Source organism: Clytia hemisphaerica, unplaced genomic scaffold (assembly GCF_902728285.1).
Source record: "Clytia hemisphaerica strain Z4C2 unplaced genomic scaffold, Clytia hemisphaerica genome assembly, whole genome shotgun sequence".
NCBI lineage: Eukaryota > Metazoa > Cnidaria > Hydrozoa > Leptothecata > Clytiidae > Clytia > Clytia hemisphaerica.
Window position 1 is genome coordinate 487,461 of NW_027104433.1, and position 17,175 is coordinate 504,635.

The 17,175-nt window shown below is 36.5% G+C and overlaps 1 protein-coding gene across 1 annotated transcript; it reads right to left on the reverse strand.

Moving 5' to 3' along the window:
- Nucleotides 1–3,275: 3,275 nt before the first annotated feature.
- On the reverse strand, nt 3,276–16,054 carry LOC136820617 (nischarin-like). The gene is made up of 17 exons (XM_067076815.1): nt 15,837–16,054; nt 15,083–15,166; nt 14,225–14,352; nt 10,125–10,185; nt 9,220–9,268; nt 8,905–9,000; nt 8,571–8,725; nt 7,835–7,930; nt 7,531–7,566; nt 7,215–7,282; nt 6,951–7,053; nt 6,467–6,583; nt 6,145–6,202; nt 5,729–5,845; nt 5,279–5,343; nt 4,988–5,026; nt 3,276–4,797 (listed from the first exon to the last, which is right to left on the reverse strand). The coding sequence occupies exons 1-17, from the start codon at nt 15,987–15,989 to the stop codon at nt 3,976–3,978; spliced, it is 2,247 nt and encodes a 748-aa protein (XP_066932916.1). The 5' UTR covers nt 15,990–16,054; the 3' UTR covers nt 3,276–3,975.
- Between the last annotated feature and the right edge of the window lie 1,121 nt (nt 16,055–17,175).

Consider the following 17,175-nt stretch of genomic DNA (forward strand, 5'->3'; position numbering starts at 1 on the left):
GGCTGGAAGGTCAGCCAAAAGAGTTAAGAGGGTTAAGGGTTAGAGGGTGAAAGGGGTTAGAGGGTCAAAGGGGTGAAAGGGATAATTTTGATGAGATGCGAGCAAATGTTAGATCAGCGTTCGATACAATTGCAATTAGCTGCCGGTTGAAAAGTCCAGGAACCTCGCTCGTTTGGGATGTTAGTTAGTCTAGTGTAATTAAACTTTTTGTTTATTTTAGTCAGTTATATTACATTTTTTCTGTTGGGTGTAGACAATATCCATATCTGACCAAAGTGTATATACTACTTTAGGCGTACAAACTTTCGCGAGCAGAAACTTTCGCGAGGACGAAAAATCGCGAAATGCACGACATTTACTTTCGCGAATTTGATGAAAAAATGTTTTTCGCGAGCATAAACTTTCGCGAATCGTTGGATAAAAATGAGAATTTTCGAATGAAAATTGCCTTAAAAGTGAAAAATATTCCCTAAATCTGATAAAGGCGGTTGCTCTTCGACTTTAAAAAGGCATTAAAGGATAAAAATATGCCGAAAATTCGATATTTGTTACGATTTCGAGGTTTTATAGATTTCCACTTTTTTTGAGAATTTTTCGCGAGCATAAACTTTCGCGAATTGCCCTATTAAGAATTTTCAAATACATTTACTTTCGCGAAAAGGGCCAAAATTCGCGAAAATCGCGAAAGTTTCTGCTCGCGAAAGTTTCTACGCCTAAAGTACAAATAAATAAGAAAATTGCCAAAAAGTCAAACCCAAAATAAAGATACATGCCATAATTTTAGTGCAGAACCATTTTTAGTTTTCATTACATAGAAACTGTCCTTTTTTTGTTTACTTGATAAAACCCCAATAACACTTTGTCGTAACTCTCTGCAGCTTCTTCTAAAAATTGTAACTGACTGCCATTAAGCTACAAACTTTAAGAAAACCGCAAACTCCTGAAAAACATAGTTTTTGCCTATAGAAATGGATCAGTTATAAATATCTTTTAGCTGTTTCTCTTCTTAATTTTATTTTATTATTTAGTTTGTTTATGTGTTTGGAACTGCGGGTCGGTTTTAGATATTGCCTGAGGGAGACTGAGTGTTGGGTACCCTTAACATGTGTAAAGTCGCTTTGAACCGGTCACAAGTCCGGGACTTCAGGCATAGTTTTTGTTTTCTATTTATATATGTGTGTTGAGAGTTGTTATTTGGTGGTTTTGTGTTTCTCATTCCTTTTAAATTGACCATCTCTCTTTTGTTTCAAAGTCAATCTTTCTTATTGTATTTTTCATCTGATATTGGAATGATTTCAAAAAAATAATAATAAATCAAAAGATGTATAATCTTCAAAAATACAAAAACATTCTTGTCTTTTTAATTTAGATCTTTTTAAGCTGCTTATATATCAAATCTTTTCCTTTCCTTAAAATGACTGATATTACATCTTCAGTATACTTTGTGAGAAATATTTTTATCCTTCATAAATTTCTAAAGCAGGAACAATTTTAGTCTGTATACTTTACCAAATTCCAATATATAACACCTTGCACAGGGCTCGAAATAACGGTCGGACATCGGACAATGTCCGACCCAAATGGCTTCATGTCCGACCCAAAAATCATAATTTTCAAGCTAAAGCAACCCTGATCGGACATTTTGTCCGACCCACTTGAAATTGTTATTTTGAGCCTTGTTGTCACAATTGTCTACAGCTCCTACCAGAAATTGTAACTGGTCGCCATTAACAATCTTAAGCTACAGTAGTCACAAACCGCACACTCTAGAAAACACATTTGCCAGATAGTGGCCATGTTGTGTAACTTGATGGTATTGGTATATATACTTCATTAAAAAATCTAGAAACCATTTCTCATAACTTTCCGCAGTCCAATAAAAGATATGTAAAAACTGTTGTCGCCATTCATAGACCTTTTTTCAAAGAGGCCACCCTGTTGAATAATTATGTAGTCCAGCAGAAAAACAATGATAAAACCATGCATAATTATTACAATATGCATGATACAGTAATTATGCATGGCTCTATCATTGTTTTTATGGCTGGAGTACATAATTATTCAACAGGACCTCCTTTTTAAAAAAAGGTCTATTCCATATCAATCGGTAGATACTCTACCTGCTGCCGTGGTACAGTAAGTCTGAAAGCTTTTCCGCTGCTTTATGGATTCCCACTGTCAACCTCTGCACGCTCTGTGTTTACAAGTTTTCAAATCAAAGTAGCGAGCCGCGTGCTAAGGGAGAGTAAACCGAAAACCAGTTTATCCACGGTTGACGGTTTCTCAATTTTTTTAATTCGGACAAGTCCACACCGATTCCCTTTCAACAAGATGTAGCTGCTTCTTTAACAGAAAAATATTTTCAATCGACCGACCGGACGACCCACTTTTTAAAGTAGAAATGACGGGAACCAAACAATTTTTTGCGATACGCCTTATATAATATGACTGAAGCCACAACCTTGCCGATACACAGGACATTCCGGTGCAGTTTGTCAGGTGCGCAAATATATGGATAAATCACTGACACTGGACAAAAGTTCCGGTGTAGTGTCTGGCGTCTGGTGTACTTTGTTTCCTCCGAGAGAAAAATGTACCAGACAGTCCGGTGTAGTCCGGTGTGCACTTTTGAAAATTTAATGAAGAAAATACCAGACAAAAGATAACGCCGGAATGTACGGTGTATCGGCAGGGTCGTCTGAAGCCAACGTCCAAGTCCAAAAAAACACGATTGCATCCAGTCTTTATCAAATTTAGACAGTAGCTGTACTTTTGTATACTTTATCAAATTCCAATAGCATTATAACACCATCAATCCCCCCTCTAGAGGCAAACAAGAATAATATGTTTTTATTGCAAAAACTAGCTACAGAAAATTCAACATAAACAAAAACTTGAGCAAACGGCTTTAAACCTTCAAAAGATGTAGAAAAAGAATCCCCTTGATGAAAATAATGTGTTTGATTTGCCGAGTTAGAAAAATAAATGGCAGAAATTGAAGCTTGCAACAGACAAACAGATTCACACTGGAAATACCTTGGAACAGCACTTTATCGGCTTGAGCCGCCATCTTGAAACACCACATTATGATCGTTAAAAACAACACACGCTAAAAGTACCCAAAAGTTAACCCGATCGGAAGAAAGTTTAGAAATCAAAGTGAGATCGGTAATCGGATTTCGGAAATCGGTTTTAAAAGTTTCAAAATTTTGATCCAGAGCTTCACCAGCGGGAAAAAAATCGCGGAACCGATTTGAAGGGTCACCGAGGCTGACCAACTATGCCTGGATGCTTTGAGAAGGCATACACGAGCCTGACCAAGGGGCATACACTTATAAAAAAAAAACATGTACGGTATTCATTAACTGGAACTTTATCGGCGATCCAAAAAATATCTGCAATCTGATTGGTTAAAAAAAGTACAATATATCTTGTAATTTAACATGTACAAAATATAAATTGACGAAAAGATGTTGTTGCATTGTAGCGGTGGAAGCAATCTAACGTCACTTTGCTACAAAAGTGCACTGCGCTTTTTTCCAATAAAAAAAGTGTATTTTTTGGGTCACCGATAAACCAGTTATCAGACCGATAACTATTACATATCGCAAAAACGTCAAAAAGGTTTTTTCCACTAATAAATTTCATGGGAATCAGAAATGGGTGATCGATTTGAGTTTGACTTTCAGTAAATAGGCTTCTATAATTAAGTTTTGAAGAGAATCCTATAAACTCTCATAGGAAAGAAAATGTGAGCATTTAAGATGTGTACTACCATTATGAAAATAGGCAGAAATAAGTTCAATTTCGTATCGGGAATATGTGGTTTCGGATCGGATATAAGTGAGTTTATTGAAAACAATCACTTAAGGCATGGTATGGATCCCTGAAACATACTAGGGGCTGGGAATGGTAGACTAGCTTTCAATCACCAACCAAACATTATTAGATGGTCTATGATATCAGAAACAGCGTTTATTCATCAGTTTGCTCTTCACCTTCATCACACTCCTCAGCTTTTTCAAATTCAGCGTTATCATCAAAACTTCTTGCCAAAGGATCCACCTCCGAAGCTTTCGTTTCTTCAACTTCGGGAATCACAACAAGACCTGATGTATTTTTTGCCCCTGGTGTATTTCCCAGGGTTGACAATGTTCCTTGTATATTTATATTACCATCAGGTTGATCTGAATGTGAAGATATCGCTCCTGAGGGACCAAGAATTTCCTCTATAGGGTTAATGCATGAAGACTGTTCTTGAATAGATGAAGATTTTCGAAAAATGTTTGACAGCCAACTGTTAGTTCGTTCTTTATCCGGGCTGGTTTTATTTTCACTAGCGCGACTTGAGGCTAATTTACGTTGTTGTGTTTTATCATTATTAGAGGTTGCACTTGTTTTTCGTATTGTTGAAGCTTTCAGTGTCTCATCACTTCTATGTGACAAATTTTGAACTAGAGATAAATCAAGGGGTTTGGGTTCTACTTGCAAGATTCGATCCCATTCCTCTCTAGATATCATCTCGTTCGGATTCGAAATACTTTCAACATCAGTGTTATCGTCCGGAACAGCTACCGGATTACTCCCGCTATTACAAATTTCCGGCCAATTTAATCGGGGAACAACTTCATAATCGGATTCCTCGATTTCGGATAAAGCAGCTAATTTGGAAACCCAGTTAGAGTGATCATAACCCGAATCGGGCTCACTGTCATCCGATACAGTACTGATGTTACTCAGACTATCGTCAATATCCTCGAAGCGTTGTAAAGCAGCTAACTTGGAGTTCAGTTTGGCCTGTTGGTGAAAAAAAAATTCAAATTGAAACACTGTGAAAATAAAAATTTTTAATACCAGATATAAGATATTATTTTGTTTATTTCAACTGTCGCTGAACAAAACAAAAGCTTTAGTGAACTGAAACAAAATTTAATCCTCTTCTCTAAGCTAGACCTAATAAGATTTTCTAAACGCTACACCAACTTACCATTTCTTTCTGAGTGATTGGCCTTTTATCAAGAAGCAACTAAAAAGAAGAATCATAACGATAGATAAAATATCACTCAAAAGTATGATTAAAAAAATTAAAGGGATAATCAATGATACTTTTTGATATTTCCATTTTCCATTTCTTCTGAAAAATTTTAAAACTGTCATCGAAAGTTTTTCTACGACAATCATTTTCCAAAAGCTAAAAGCTGTAATAGAGATAAAAAAATTTAACCCGTATACTGTGTGAAGACTCAAAATTTTGAGACTTCTGTTTTATCTACTATACCTGTCGTTCACGAAAATATGCAAATATGATGATCCGATGTCTTTTTTTCTTTGCAAAGTGATTTCCTAAATATAATAAGATGCATTTAAAAGTAGAAAAATGTCGGATATAAAAGTATTACAATGGCTTCAAAACTCTTATAATTTATAACTTATAATTTCCGTGCTTAGTAGGATTAGGTATGGACTCTTCCAGAAAAGGTTTGTACAAAGGGGTGGAGGATGTATTGTCCGGGAGGCAAGCTTTCACCTTTAAGGGGTAAATACAAATTGTTCGGGGGAGGGGTCAAGCTAGTTATTCGGGGATGAAATCTTGTCCAAGCAGTCAGAATCTCCATGGCTGGGGGGGGTTAACTACTGAAAAATGTATTTTTACCCTTCTTATGTATTTTTTTCTAGAAGAACGCAGAAACTATATGTTATGAGATTGTTTTATATAGGGTAATAATACCTTCAACCAATAAATTCGACAGTCTTGATAGTGAAGAGAGTTTTGTGACTTCGTTAATAGCAGCGATATTGTTGTATGTCAGGTTCAATTCTTCAAGCCCTTGGCAGCAGAAAAGCCCTAGAAAAAGAGAGAATATAACGTATCACGGCTCGGTATAAATGATAGGTTTTGCAATTACCTTTTCAGAATGAAGAGTTTAACCAAAAAACATATACATCCGTTATTTCCCTTATCGCATTACGGTTTTTTCGAAATTCACCCCCTTAATTAAACCACTGGAGACTTCTCATCGAAGAGAAGCTTTTAATATGATCAAGTGATTAGTTTTAGCCGGGCCACTCACATACAAATAACAGTGGACCGACGAGTAAAACCTTTTAGATTTAGTTGTTGACATAAGGGAGACAAAAACGTACCTTCTAAGCAGTTAACTTTATTGTGGCTCAGATTCAAATGACGTAGATTATCAATCGTCTAAAAGTGAAAAAACGAAACGTTTTAAAAAAACGAGCTACCCACGAATCGTTTGCAGTCCTCAAAATGGCAATAGGTCATCAAAAGGCTAATAAACTATAATTAAGGTTAATTTGGGTAGTAAAAAAGGAGACATCTGATGTCTACAGTAGTTAAATCAGATTTTGAAACGGGAGAAGAATCTAGAGTATGGGAATTGATCTAAATTGGTAGATTGGGGGAGGGGCTTCCTTTTCCCAACAATGTGTATATAAGCATAAATACCTTGGTTGATCCTGAGATGAGATAAATGGAGTTGTTTGAAAGCGACAGACTGTGCAATATAGGTGCCGTGACCAAATCCAAGTCCAGATGGGTCAACTTGTTGTGACTGAGATCAAGCTGATGTAAAAGATTAATCATTTAATTAGAAGAAATGAAATCAATAATGCATTTTAGTTTTCGGAATTTCAACGACTAAAAGCTTGTTTCTTAAAACAATGACTAACTTCAGCATTAATTAAACGCAATGTATAAACTTTAACTTGTTTATTATAACTTGTTAGAATAGGCTAATCCACAAAATGTCCGTACATAGGGGGTGGAGGATATAGTGACCGGGGGTAGTGAAAATCTACAAGATCTGCCTTGTCTGAGGGTAAATTTGCTCTGTTTGGGGGTAATTATGCTGTTTCAGGGTAATTTTGAATGTCTAGGGGGGGTCCAATAGCCCAATACTGTATAACATTGACAAAAAGAAAAAACAAACCTGTCGAAGAGCTGGCAGTAGAGACATTGATGAATCAAATGATATGATGTTATTATGACTGAAATTGATGTGCGTTAAGGTGTGCCACGGTTGAAAAATTATCCTAAAAATCAAGAAAAACTGACAACCTTTAATATTCAGGTAAAAAAAAAATTCTTTCACAAAAGAAAAATATAAATTCAATTTCTATATCGTCATCGAAAGCTGGACAGTTCAAAACAATATGAGTTAATAGTTTAATAAGTTCATAAGTTCATACTGAACCTGTTTTCAGCTAATCGATAGGCAGCTTGAATCCTCCAATTTTCACCAGGATGGCTAACTTGAGGTGCCTAAAGAACATAGAAAAGTTTGAAAATGACACTGAACAGGACTGAAAATTTAAAAATTGTTCGTAATTTTTCAATTTTTACCAATCTCATTTGAGCATTCAAATCTCTGCAAGTGTTCGGAAAAATAAAAAAGTCTAACCTTATTCCCTTATATTCTAGAATTATTTAATTAATTTAGTCACATAATTTTAGACTGATGCTCAATAATAAAGACTCCTACCACATATATCAATTAACCAATCACTTACATTTCGCTTTTCGATAGCAGCATCAATAAGTATGGACTAAAAACAAAATTGAAATATATCATTACAGAGGCGAACTTACTATACACAGACCCAGTGGTGCATTTTTTGACATTGCCACAATAAATTGTAAACAAGAAATTGTTCTTTTTCGAAAATTGTGAGGTCACTGAGACAGGGGTATCGTTCAAATTGATTAATTTTCTATGAGACGGATTCACAAGATAATACGTAGAGTAGAGAGAAAAATAATCAGATAAAACCTGAAGAGGAGAACTTGAAACCTTTTAAACAAGATTCTAATTACCTTCATTGAATTGATACAATGTCGTGCAGTCAATTTGACTAACTTGGAATTCAAACTTTGGACACCTTTCAAAGATTCCACATTGATTGCGTCCATCTAATAAAATTTTAAAAAAGTTTGTTAATTATGGCTTTTCAATCAATGAAATCAAAAATTACGTCGGTGAGTTTGAAGCAAATATAGCAAAACCATCCATTGACAAAAAGGGTTCATTTTAAGCCATTTTGGATGATTATGACATGGTCTTAGCGAGGTTGTTTCAAAAAAGTCTCAAAATCCTAATAAGCGTTTCAAAAAGTTTCGGTGTACCAAAAGTCAACCTGAATCCAAAATATAAGACAGGGAATTATTGTTGTCAATATTATTCAAGTCTGCTTCGAAAAAATTGAGAGATTTAACAAAATTAAGTAATTACTTGTATGAAAGATAAGTTCAATCGGATTATTTAAAGGCTTTTTCTTTTAATCTTTAAAATGATTTCGAATTTCAAAAAATGAAGACGAAAAATGATTAAAGCAACAAATGAAAATGTTTTCTATTGGACCAAAAGCCGTGAGAATACACTTTCTCTGAGACTTTGAAGTTTTCTGATTTTAAATGAGTATTCCTATGTTTATTTCATAACAAACTAAAAGTTATAGACCTCCAAAGTATCCCGAAAATAGCCGAAAATGGACCAACTTTTTGAACATTTTTCCATTCAAAGTCGTTATGGTTATTTAATTGTAAAGCTCACCTGCAACTCCTGTAACTTTGTGAAAATTGACAAATCGAAAGTGAAAGATATTTCATGTTGTTCTCCATTGCTCATTTGGGAGATAAAATCTGTGATACTTAGTCGTTTTAATTCGCTCACAAACTCATACAGATAGCCAAGGTCTACGCTATTTCCTAAAGGAAATCAGGAAAAGAAATGAAATCAAGTAAGGTTTTCAAATAAGTATTCGCTTTTCCTTGTTTTAGAGTGGTATACTGTTGTCGAGAAAAGAGGCTTATGAAATGCTAAAACCCACGTGTTCCGTTCAATCGTAGATTGACTAATTTTAACAAAAAAATTGCGTTCAACTTACTGCCAGAAGGATGTGGTAACTGTAGCTGCTTGGTGATGCAATATAGTTGGCTTGGAGACATACGAAACATTTCTTTGGATAGTAGAATACTTTGCCCTGAAAAGTTCATGAAATCAACAGGATAAAATCTTTGATTAGAAACACCTTAGAGACTAATTCGAAAAAATCTGAAATTCGCTTAGTATGGCAGGTCTATGTAAGAGGGAAAACATCTTCCTTCGAAAACAAATAATTTCAGCCAATTACATTACAGTACACATTAAAGCGAATAATGAAAATAACTTGTATCCTTGTAATCAACAAACCCTCGCATACCATGCTTGCATATGTATCTTGTCAAATCATGTGTAACATGAGGAACATCCTGAAATCAAGACTATAGTTGACTAAATAATGTCACTAACTCTTTTATTTTCAAAAGTCGACTCTTTACCTCAATTCCTTTAGATTTTCAAATTGTTCTGACTAAGAGGTTGTTATTCTGCCTGTTTTCTCATCAAGCTCTGAGATTAGTTTTCCACCCAGCCCACTTATTACCATCTCCCTCTACCATGTACCTGAGAGTAAGCCCAAAATATTTTTATCTAAATAGCAAATTAACGACTTTTATGGACCTACCTGGTTATGCATTTAACACATTTATAATTGATATCTACATAAGCGTGACCATTAAACAATCATTCAGAACACAAATAGTGACGATCAATTAAAATGAGTCGTTTGTTTTTTATAAAAAAAAACGTTTAGAAACCAAAATTTCATGCTCTTGAAATATTCTTTCATATTCAAGACTTCGTGAGCAAAAAAAAACATCTATCTCATCAAAAAATTGATTAATTTGGCTAAGAACATTGATGTGTGTTTATTATTAGTGATTCTTATAGATATAGATTTTTTGAGCTGAAAAATTCTTTTTTTACAAAGATCATGTTTCACAAAGTCCAAAAAACCTGTTTTTTAGCCGTTTTTTGGCCCAAATTTGCCCAAAAAATTGTTTTTTCGAAAATCGGGATCTGTCACATTCGAGGGTTTATTGTTATGCATCATTGTGCAAAAAATAAGAAAAAACTAATGAGCCAATCTCGAGAAAAGCTGGTAACTAACGAACGAACGAACGGACAAAGGTTAATTTATAGGACCTCCCCCGGGGTAGGTCCAAATTTGATTTAATAACAATATTTTGAATGTCACATTGATTAAGTCATAACGTAATTACTCACATGAGATTTGACATCTAAAAATTCAGCCAAATCTTCAGACCTTCTTACTCCAGTATTACAGCTTAAAAAAAAAGAAGGGAATTTTATGAAAAATATTCTACACTTAAAAAACAAAGATTAAATACCTGAGGGTTCAAATTGATATTTGGCAAGGCTTATATTTTCCAAATTCCAGAGAGATATGCGCCCCTCCTTCTCTTCTTGTGTTTCTCTGCACAATTAAGAGTGCTCAATACTTGAGTAGAGCTTGTTACATAAAGATTAAGAAACGGTGTATATTCTTCTCAATACTTTATTTTTTTTTTTTTTTTTTTTTTTTTTACGATCGCACGGAGGCAGTCCCGGCACGCCAAATATTAAATATATACTACACAATTTTTGCACGGAGGCAGTCCCGGCACGCCAAATATTAGATATGTTAAATAAAATAAATTTTGTCAAAAATCTAGAAGGAACACAAAAGTTCAGAATCACTAGAACTATATGAGAGCGAAGAAGAAAGACTATCTTTGCTCCATGGAGTTCTGCTGCCGCGGAGGCACAGGAGAACCGAACTCAAGAGGGCAAAGTTAATTTTTCTTCTTACCCAAGTTGTCGTGATGGCAAGGGACTCGTTTCGTTTTTCAGATAAAAGTTCTGATAGTCTTTTGTAAAAATGTTTTGTTTCTCTCCCCATTCCGCCCATTGCGGTGAAAACAATTGGGGTAAAGGAGCCGTGCTCAACTTTCATGATTCTTGAATTGTAAACGTTCTTTTTCTCCCTTTCGTTTGCATCGCATGCTTTGGAGACAGTGGAATTCCTGAACTTTTTGGCGATTGGGTTGAAAACCCTTACGTCGAAGAATGCCTTCTGGCCAGGAATCCAAAATCCCCTAGCAGCAATGTCGAGACGGGCATGGTCTTGGATGTTGGTCGATTTAGTTTCAAAAGTCTCCCCTGACAAGGTGGCCAATATCGGTTCGACCTTCACGTCCTTGCATACTTGTGCTAGGAGGGATGCTGTGGTGTCACGGATGGAATTATGACGCTGAATGATGAAACCGCCTTTCTTGCACGAGAGTGCGTGTCCCAGATCAAAAGGTGAACCACATGGACAGATGGTAGGTAAGCGACTCAGCTGGTGACCATAGCGGATTTTTATCAGATCCCAAAAGGATGTTTTGTCGAACTGAAATCCTTCTTCTTTGATTGGAAGCGTTGATAACCAAAGGGATGCTCCTGGTTCGCTGTTGATTTCAATCAACTTCTTCATCTCAATTGGCGACTGTTGTTTGATGAGCTCGAGCTTTTGGCGGTAACTCTGCATTCGATTACGCTTGAATGATGATTTCAGTTTCGTGATCTCGTCTTTGTCGATGTCGTTGACATAGTCTTGGCTTTTGATCTTATTTTGGAGTTGTTTGGTCAGCGCTTCCGAATTGGAAAACTCTTGATCTGAAATGTCACTGAACTTTGGTATACCTAAACCGCCAAGGCTTGGTGGCAAGGTGAACAGCTCACGTTCGGCTTCGTTTGGCTGAATTCCACCGGTTATGGCTGGGATAAACCGCGCTGTGATGATTTCGTCTAGCCTTTTAAGGTGTTGTTTAATGTTGGGGATTGTCCTTAGGGTAAAGTTGAGCTTGTGCTTGTACCCTGATGTGAAGCAGGTGTAGGCTTCGTGTGGGGCAATCTTGGCGATTTCTGTGAGCGTTTCGATTTCGCTGATCCACGTGTTGACTTTATCGGTGATGAATTCTTCACGAAAGTTTTCTGAACCGATGGCAGCTCCGAGGTGTTTCTTTCCTTCGGTAGTGATTTTGATGTTAGTATCTTTGAAGATTTCAGTGGCTTCTTCAAGATATTGTGGTTTGACGATTACCCACGTTTTGCTGGCTTGCTGAAAGTACCCGTATTTCGGTCCCCACTTGACGATGGTATCCCACAATCGTTTGAGTCCACGAATCGTACCGCCTCCGAAAACGTCATCGGCATATCCAGCTGCTTTTGTGTTCGTGTTGTGGTCACGCAGTTCGGCAACTGTGTACATGATGAGTGGGATTGTTGCGATCGCGTAGACTAATCCGGCTATCGGGTCGCCTTGTGTGGTTCCTTCGGAAGAAGCGATTTCGATTCCGCCGATAACGAAAAGTCTAGATGGTGAGCTGTAGCAATTCGTCGTGAAGGTGGCGATGGATGGACAAATTACTTTGACATTATGCAGGAATGCGTTTCGATTGACCGCGTTGAAAGCATTTGAGGCATCAACCAGCATAACCGCTTCGGTATCATCTTGTCGAAAGATTTCTCTCAGCGCGTGAATAGCAGCTTCACAGCCTGCGTCTTGGCCGGCGCAAACTTGCAAAGAACCAACGGAATCAGCGATGTCTTGTTTCAGTAATCGCGCTACAGTTTTACCGATGATTCGTCTCAATGTTTCACCAATGCCGATTGGTCGTAACCCGGGATTTTTGTTCAACGGGATTAGTCGGCTTGACAGGAAAGCTTCGAGTGAGTTGTCTGTTTCGATTGTGGTGCACAGATGTTTGGCCATTCGTGCGAGCGATGAACACAAATCGTTTGATTCTGTCTTGAAGTTTTTCGAACAAAGGATGCGTCGCCAACCATCTCCATCTAGTCCCGAAGGTCCGGCTCCTCCTTTTGTCTTCATTGCTGATTGTCGAATCATGTCTCCGTCAATTTCTTCGAATCTGACAGGGTGGAGTTTAATCGGAGAGTCTTCAAGGAGGATAGCTGGATCGGCGGTCTCGGAATGAGGATGCTTTTGCTTAAGAAGCTTTATTGTTTCTGAGTTGAGGGGAAGGATTCCGTTGCTCATGTTTTTACTGAGTAATTTTATTGCACCGTTGACGTTCCCCTTCGACATTTTCTTGACGAACTGTTTCGAGATCTCTTGGATTGATAGGCTTTTTGGGCTCGACGAGTGGAGGTGTTTCTGGATGGTATCACCTTCATGCAGTAGCTCAAGCAGGTCTCCATTCTCCCATAGGGTGAGGCGTCTGGAAAGCGCGTCGGCATGCTCTTTGGATTTCGATTTTCTCGATGGTTTCTGCAGGAGGAGGGCAGGCATAACCATAATCGCTTTGAGGGCAATGGGCTTGATTGATGATTCTTCTACCCAGGCGTTTACGAGTCGGCTGAGTTCGCGAATAAACCTTTTGCCACTGTTTCCTGATGGTAGACGGAAGAGATTTTGTCGCCAGAAGACGATCTTTTCGTAAACGGTATCTAGAGTCTGCGTGTATTCTGATCCTTTGTAGTTTCCCCAACAAAAGGTGTCATTTGGTTCAGCTGGATTGACTACTGGAATGTCGATTCCACATTCTCTGTTGGGTACATCTTCATTGAGGCAATTGAGATGGATGTTTTCTGGGGGGTGTTTGTATAACCCATCCGGTGGGTCTGGGTCTGGAGGGCTCCGTTCAGTAATAGGAGGTGCTTGTTGAACCATCAATTTGCACGCCCTTTGGTGGTTCTTCAACCCAGCGATGCTCTTGCATTTTTTGTAGCATCGGCTGCATATGGCTGTAGGTTCACTGTCTCCTCCAAGCATTAGAGAAGACTGTGATGATACTTGTAACATGTTGAAAATCAGGATCACTTCAGATAATGGAGCAGTCCCAAGAGGATTGGATACCTCAAGCTCCTGTTGTTTCCCCAAAATCCACAGCAAGCAAGCAAAGAAATGTTTACAGCAAAGTAGTTCTTTTTGTCTGTACTAATTTACGTTTAACGCTGACAGCCAACGAGAACCAGTTTCACTTTCATTTTCGTTTGTTTACATTTTGCATCCGCCATCTTTCTTTCCAACCGTCAGATTAATTCTTTTTTTTAGTACTTTATTAAGTTTCTAGCTTACGCATTCATCAGTTGATTAGAAATAACTATCAAAACGAAATTCTACGTTTATTAAAAAAAAACTCTCCTTCTCAGTTATGATGACAGTTTTCCTGAGATAAAAATAGTTTTCCGGGGATAAAAATAGCTTTCTTTCTATTCTTATTATGTATATTATTTTCATCATACTGAAGTTTATTTCATACAACTTAAGAACTACTTTTTCAATTTTTTCCCAGTTGCCCTGAAAGAGTGCAAAATACCTGTTAAGCAGCTTTTGTAGATAGTGCTCCAAAGCTTCTCTTCGATTTTCCAATGTCTCTTTTGCCATATTATTTGTTATTTTTCGAGGCGGTAAAAGATCTTTCGGGATTTTGTACTGCTTGATCAACTAAAATAATGATTGAAATTAGTTTCAAAAGTAAAATTTAATCAGATCTGTGTATAATAAAACAGCATAATGGAATGGGTAGTGATTTGCGAAAAAAAATCAGAATAAATTAAAATAACACTTTTCAGTTATAATTTTTAAAATCTGCAAAACTATAAGCAGATATTCGACAAGAAAAATCGGATATCAAAAATTATTCAGTCGAGCTTGATGATATTATTAAAGCAAGTTGAATATATGGTTTATCATTCACCAATTAGCAGAAAAGCATTTTAATTTTTCACTATTTCATTCAGTCCTTCTCTCTTTATGACATTTTTCGAACGTTTTACTTTCTTATTTAAGTATGTCAATTTCATTGTTTTTTTCTCTTTTAATTACAAAACGTTCGAATTTCCTTTCTCTTTTGTTAATAAAAAGAGCTTTCTTTTATCTGTTTTTATATATGTGACATTTGAATAATTATTTGATGAAAAGACTATTTTTTTCTGTTTTTTTTTATGCTCGCTGCTACAGAAGAGATATTTTGCTATCAGATATCTAAAAATATTCGACAGTGCGTTTTGCCTAGAGGCGGACGATAATCAAAGATATATTGACAGTATATGAAATTACTGAGAAAAAATTGAAAACAGATGAAATGAAAAACTGTACCAATCAATAAAAAATTAGCAAAGATTATGATCAGTGCTTTCAAATCTTTATTGCAATTGATCAATGAACCTGTTACCTTTTGATGTAAGTTATAAAACTCTTTGTATCGTTTAAAGACAAACCAATGTGATGTTTGGGACATAACGTCTATCTTGTAGACCTGTAAAGTATAAGTTGATGATTTGTTCAAAGAACTTAGCTGTTCACAATAGTGATATGAAATATATATTGCCATTGTAAAATAAATAAAGAAATAGCTTTGCATTTTCATTTTGCTATTTAAATCGAAACCCTGCACCATATTCTTGTTTGTTGATAATCTGCTACCTTAATTAAAGGAAGAGATTTTGGCAGAAAGAAAATTTGGCGGATTTGGCTAGAATCCACCAAATTAAGTTCCCGCCAAAATTTCTTTTTTCTGCCATCCACCAAATAAAATTTAGTTTTTTCGTCCATCCATCTGCTATAATTAAATTCCCTGTTAAAACTTTTTCGGCCATCCGCCAAATTAAATTCCCGCCAAAATTTCTTCTTTTAAGGTAATAAGCTTTTCATATCCAATAAGAATTGACTTCACATGACTAATTAGCTAAAAGTGAGCCAAGGTTAATTCTCAAACAAAAATTAAAATTCCTCTTCATGAAGAAATCAGTGCTGCAAATAACGGCTGGTGACCGGTAATTACCGGTCATTTTTAAGCTAATATGTGTGTTTTTTCCCGTGAAATTTTGATGGTTTCATTATTAGTGCTTTCTGATTGAGTAATCACCGGCCAACTTGAAATTCCTTATTTGCGGCACTGGAAATTGAAACTTTTTTGATGTACTTACAGCATGAGGCCATGGTCTTTTTTCTAGCCATACTTCTCGGATGACTACATGCCTGACAACAATATCATCCTCCTCACTTCCTGCGGTATTAGCTCTTGTTTTTCGCCAAGTTGATGAGCCTGCTTGGGGAAGCAAGTCTTGCAAAGATGTCATGATATTAAATCTTATTATCTCTAAGAAATATTTTTTGATTCAAAAGTATTGTAGAACAAAATTAGCTAATAAAGAAGAAGAAAATTTAAGGATAGAAATATATATAAGGGGTAAAAGTCATTAAAGTTTTGCATATACATATAGGGCGCATATACATATAGGGCGCTGTGGTATAGTGGTCATTGACCTTGGTTACTGTACAGGCAACTGAGGTTCGATTCCCACTCACAGCGGTTCACTTGGCAAGTGAATGAACCTTCGCCCAGGTCAGCCCATGCCATGTGAGGGGAATTGGGTAGTCAGTCCAAGGTGCTGACGGGGCGCTCATTGAAAGCGTCTATAGTTGCGAAAATAGGCCTCAAAGCCTCCTGCAACTCAACCAAATAGAAATAGAAGCAGCAGAAAAAACCGGCTGTTTACAAAAATGAAAGTGCAGAAACAAAGAGAATCCAAAACATGAGCATTGGGCTGTTTGTTTTGGTTTTCAAACAGGGAAGCGATAAAAAAGATACATGGAAAAGTAACATTTGGCATGGAATTGACTTCACGAAAGCTGAAATTTCTGGTGAAAGTTTTTGCCAAAAATAAACATCCAAAACCTACACCAACACCCTGCTACTGCCACAGACGTGTGCTTCAATCTCCCTATAGTCGTTTGGGAGAACAGAACAACCTATTGACTTAGTTCCTCATATCATTTTACTCCAGCCATTTGGGCCCGAAATTATATGCTCTCACAGAATAAATTAGATAATATCTAATTTCCTGATGGTTTTAATGGGCATGGGGGGTATGTACTTTTACAGTGTAATGAGATTGGCCCCTTTTTAGTATGGTCTGTCTTTCATTTTCATGTAGTTTTTTCACTTTTTTGCTTCTTTAGCATGGGAATGTCCCAAAAAAAAGTTTTTATTTCTGCCGAAATGGATTTTCTTTTCATTTGGGATTTCTCCTTTCAGAAAAACTTATTCTTCTTTACTTATAACTTTTTGTTCCTCCATTTCCAGAGGCCCCTAGAAAATGGGTCCTACCACCTTTTTTGACTCATTTCAACCTTTTCCAAGCTACTTTTCTTCAAAAACAAAATAAAACAATGTAATGTCTTCTTTTTCCAAAAAAAGATATATCTTTCGTTATTTTCATAAATATATAAACATTTTACAAATATTTTTATATAATAATATTC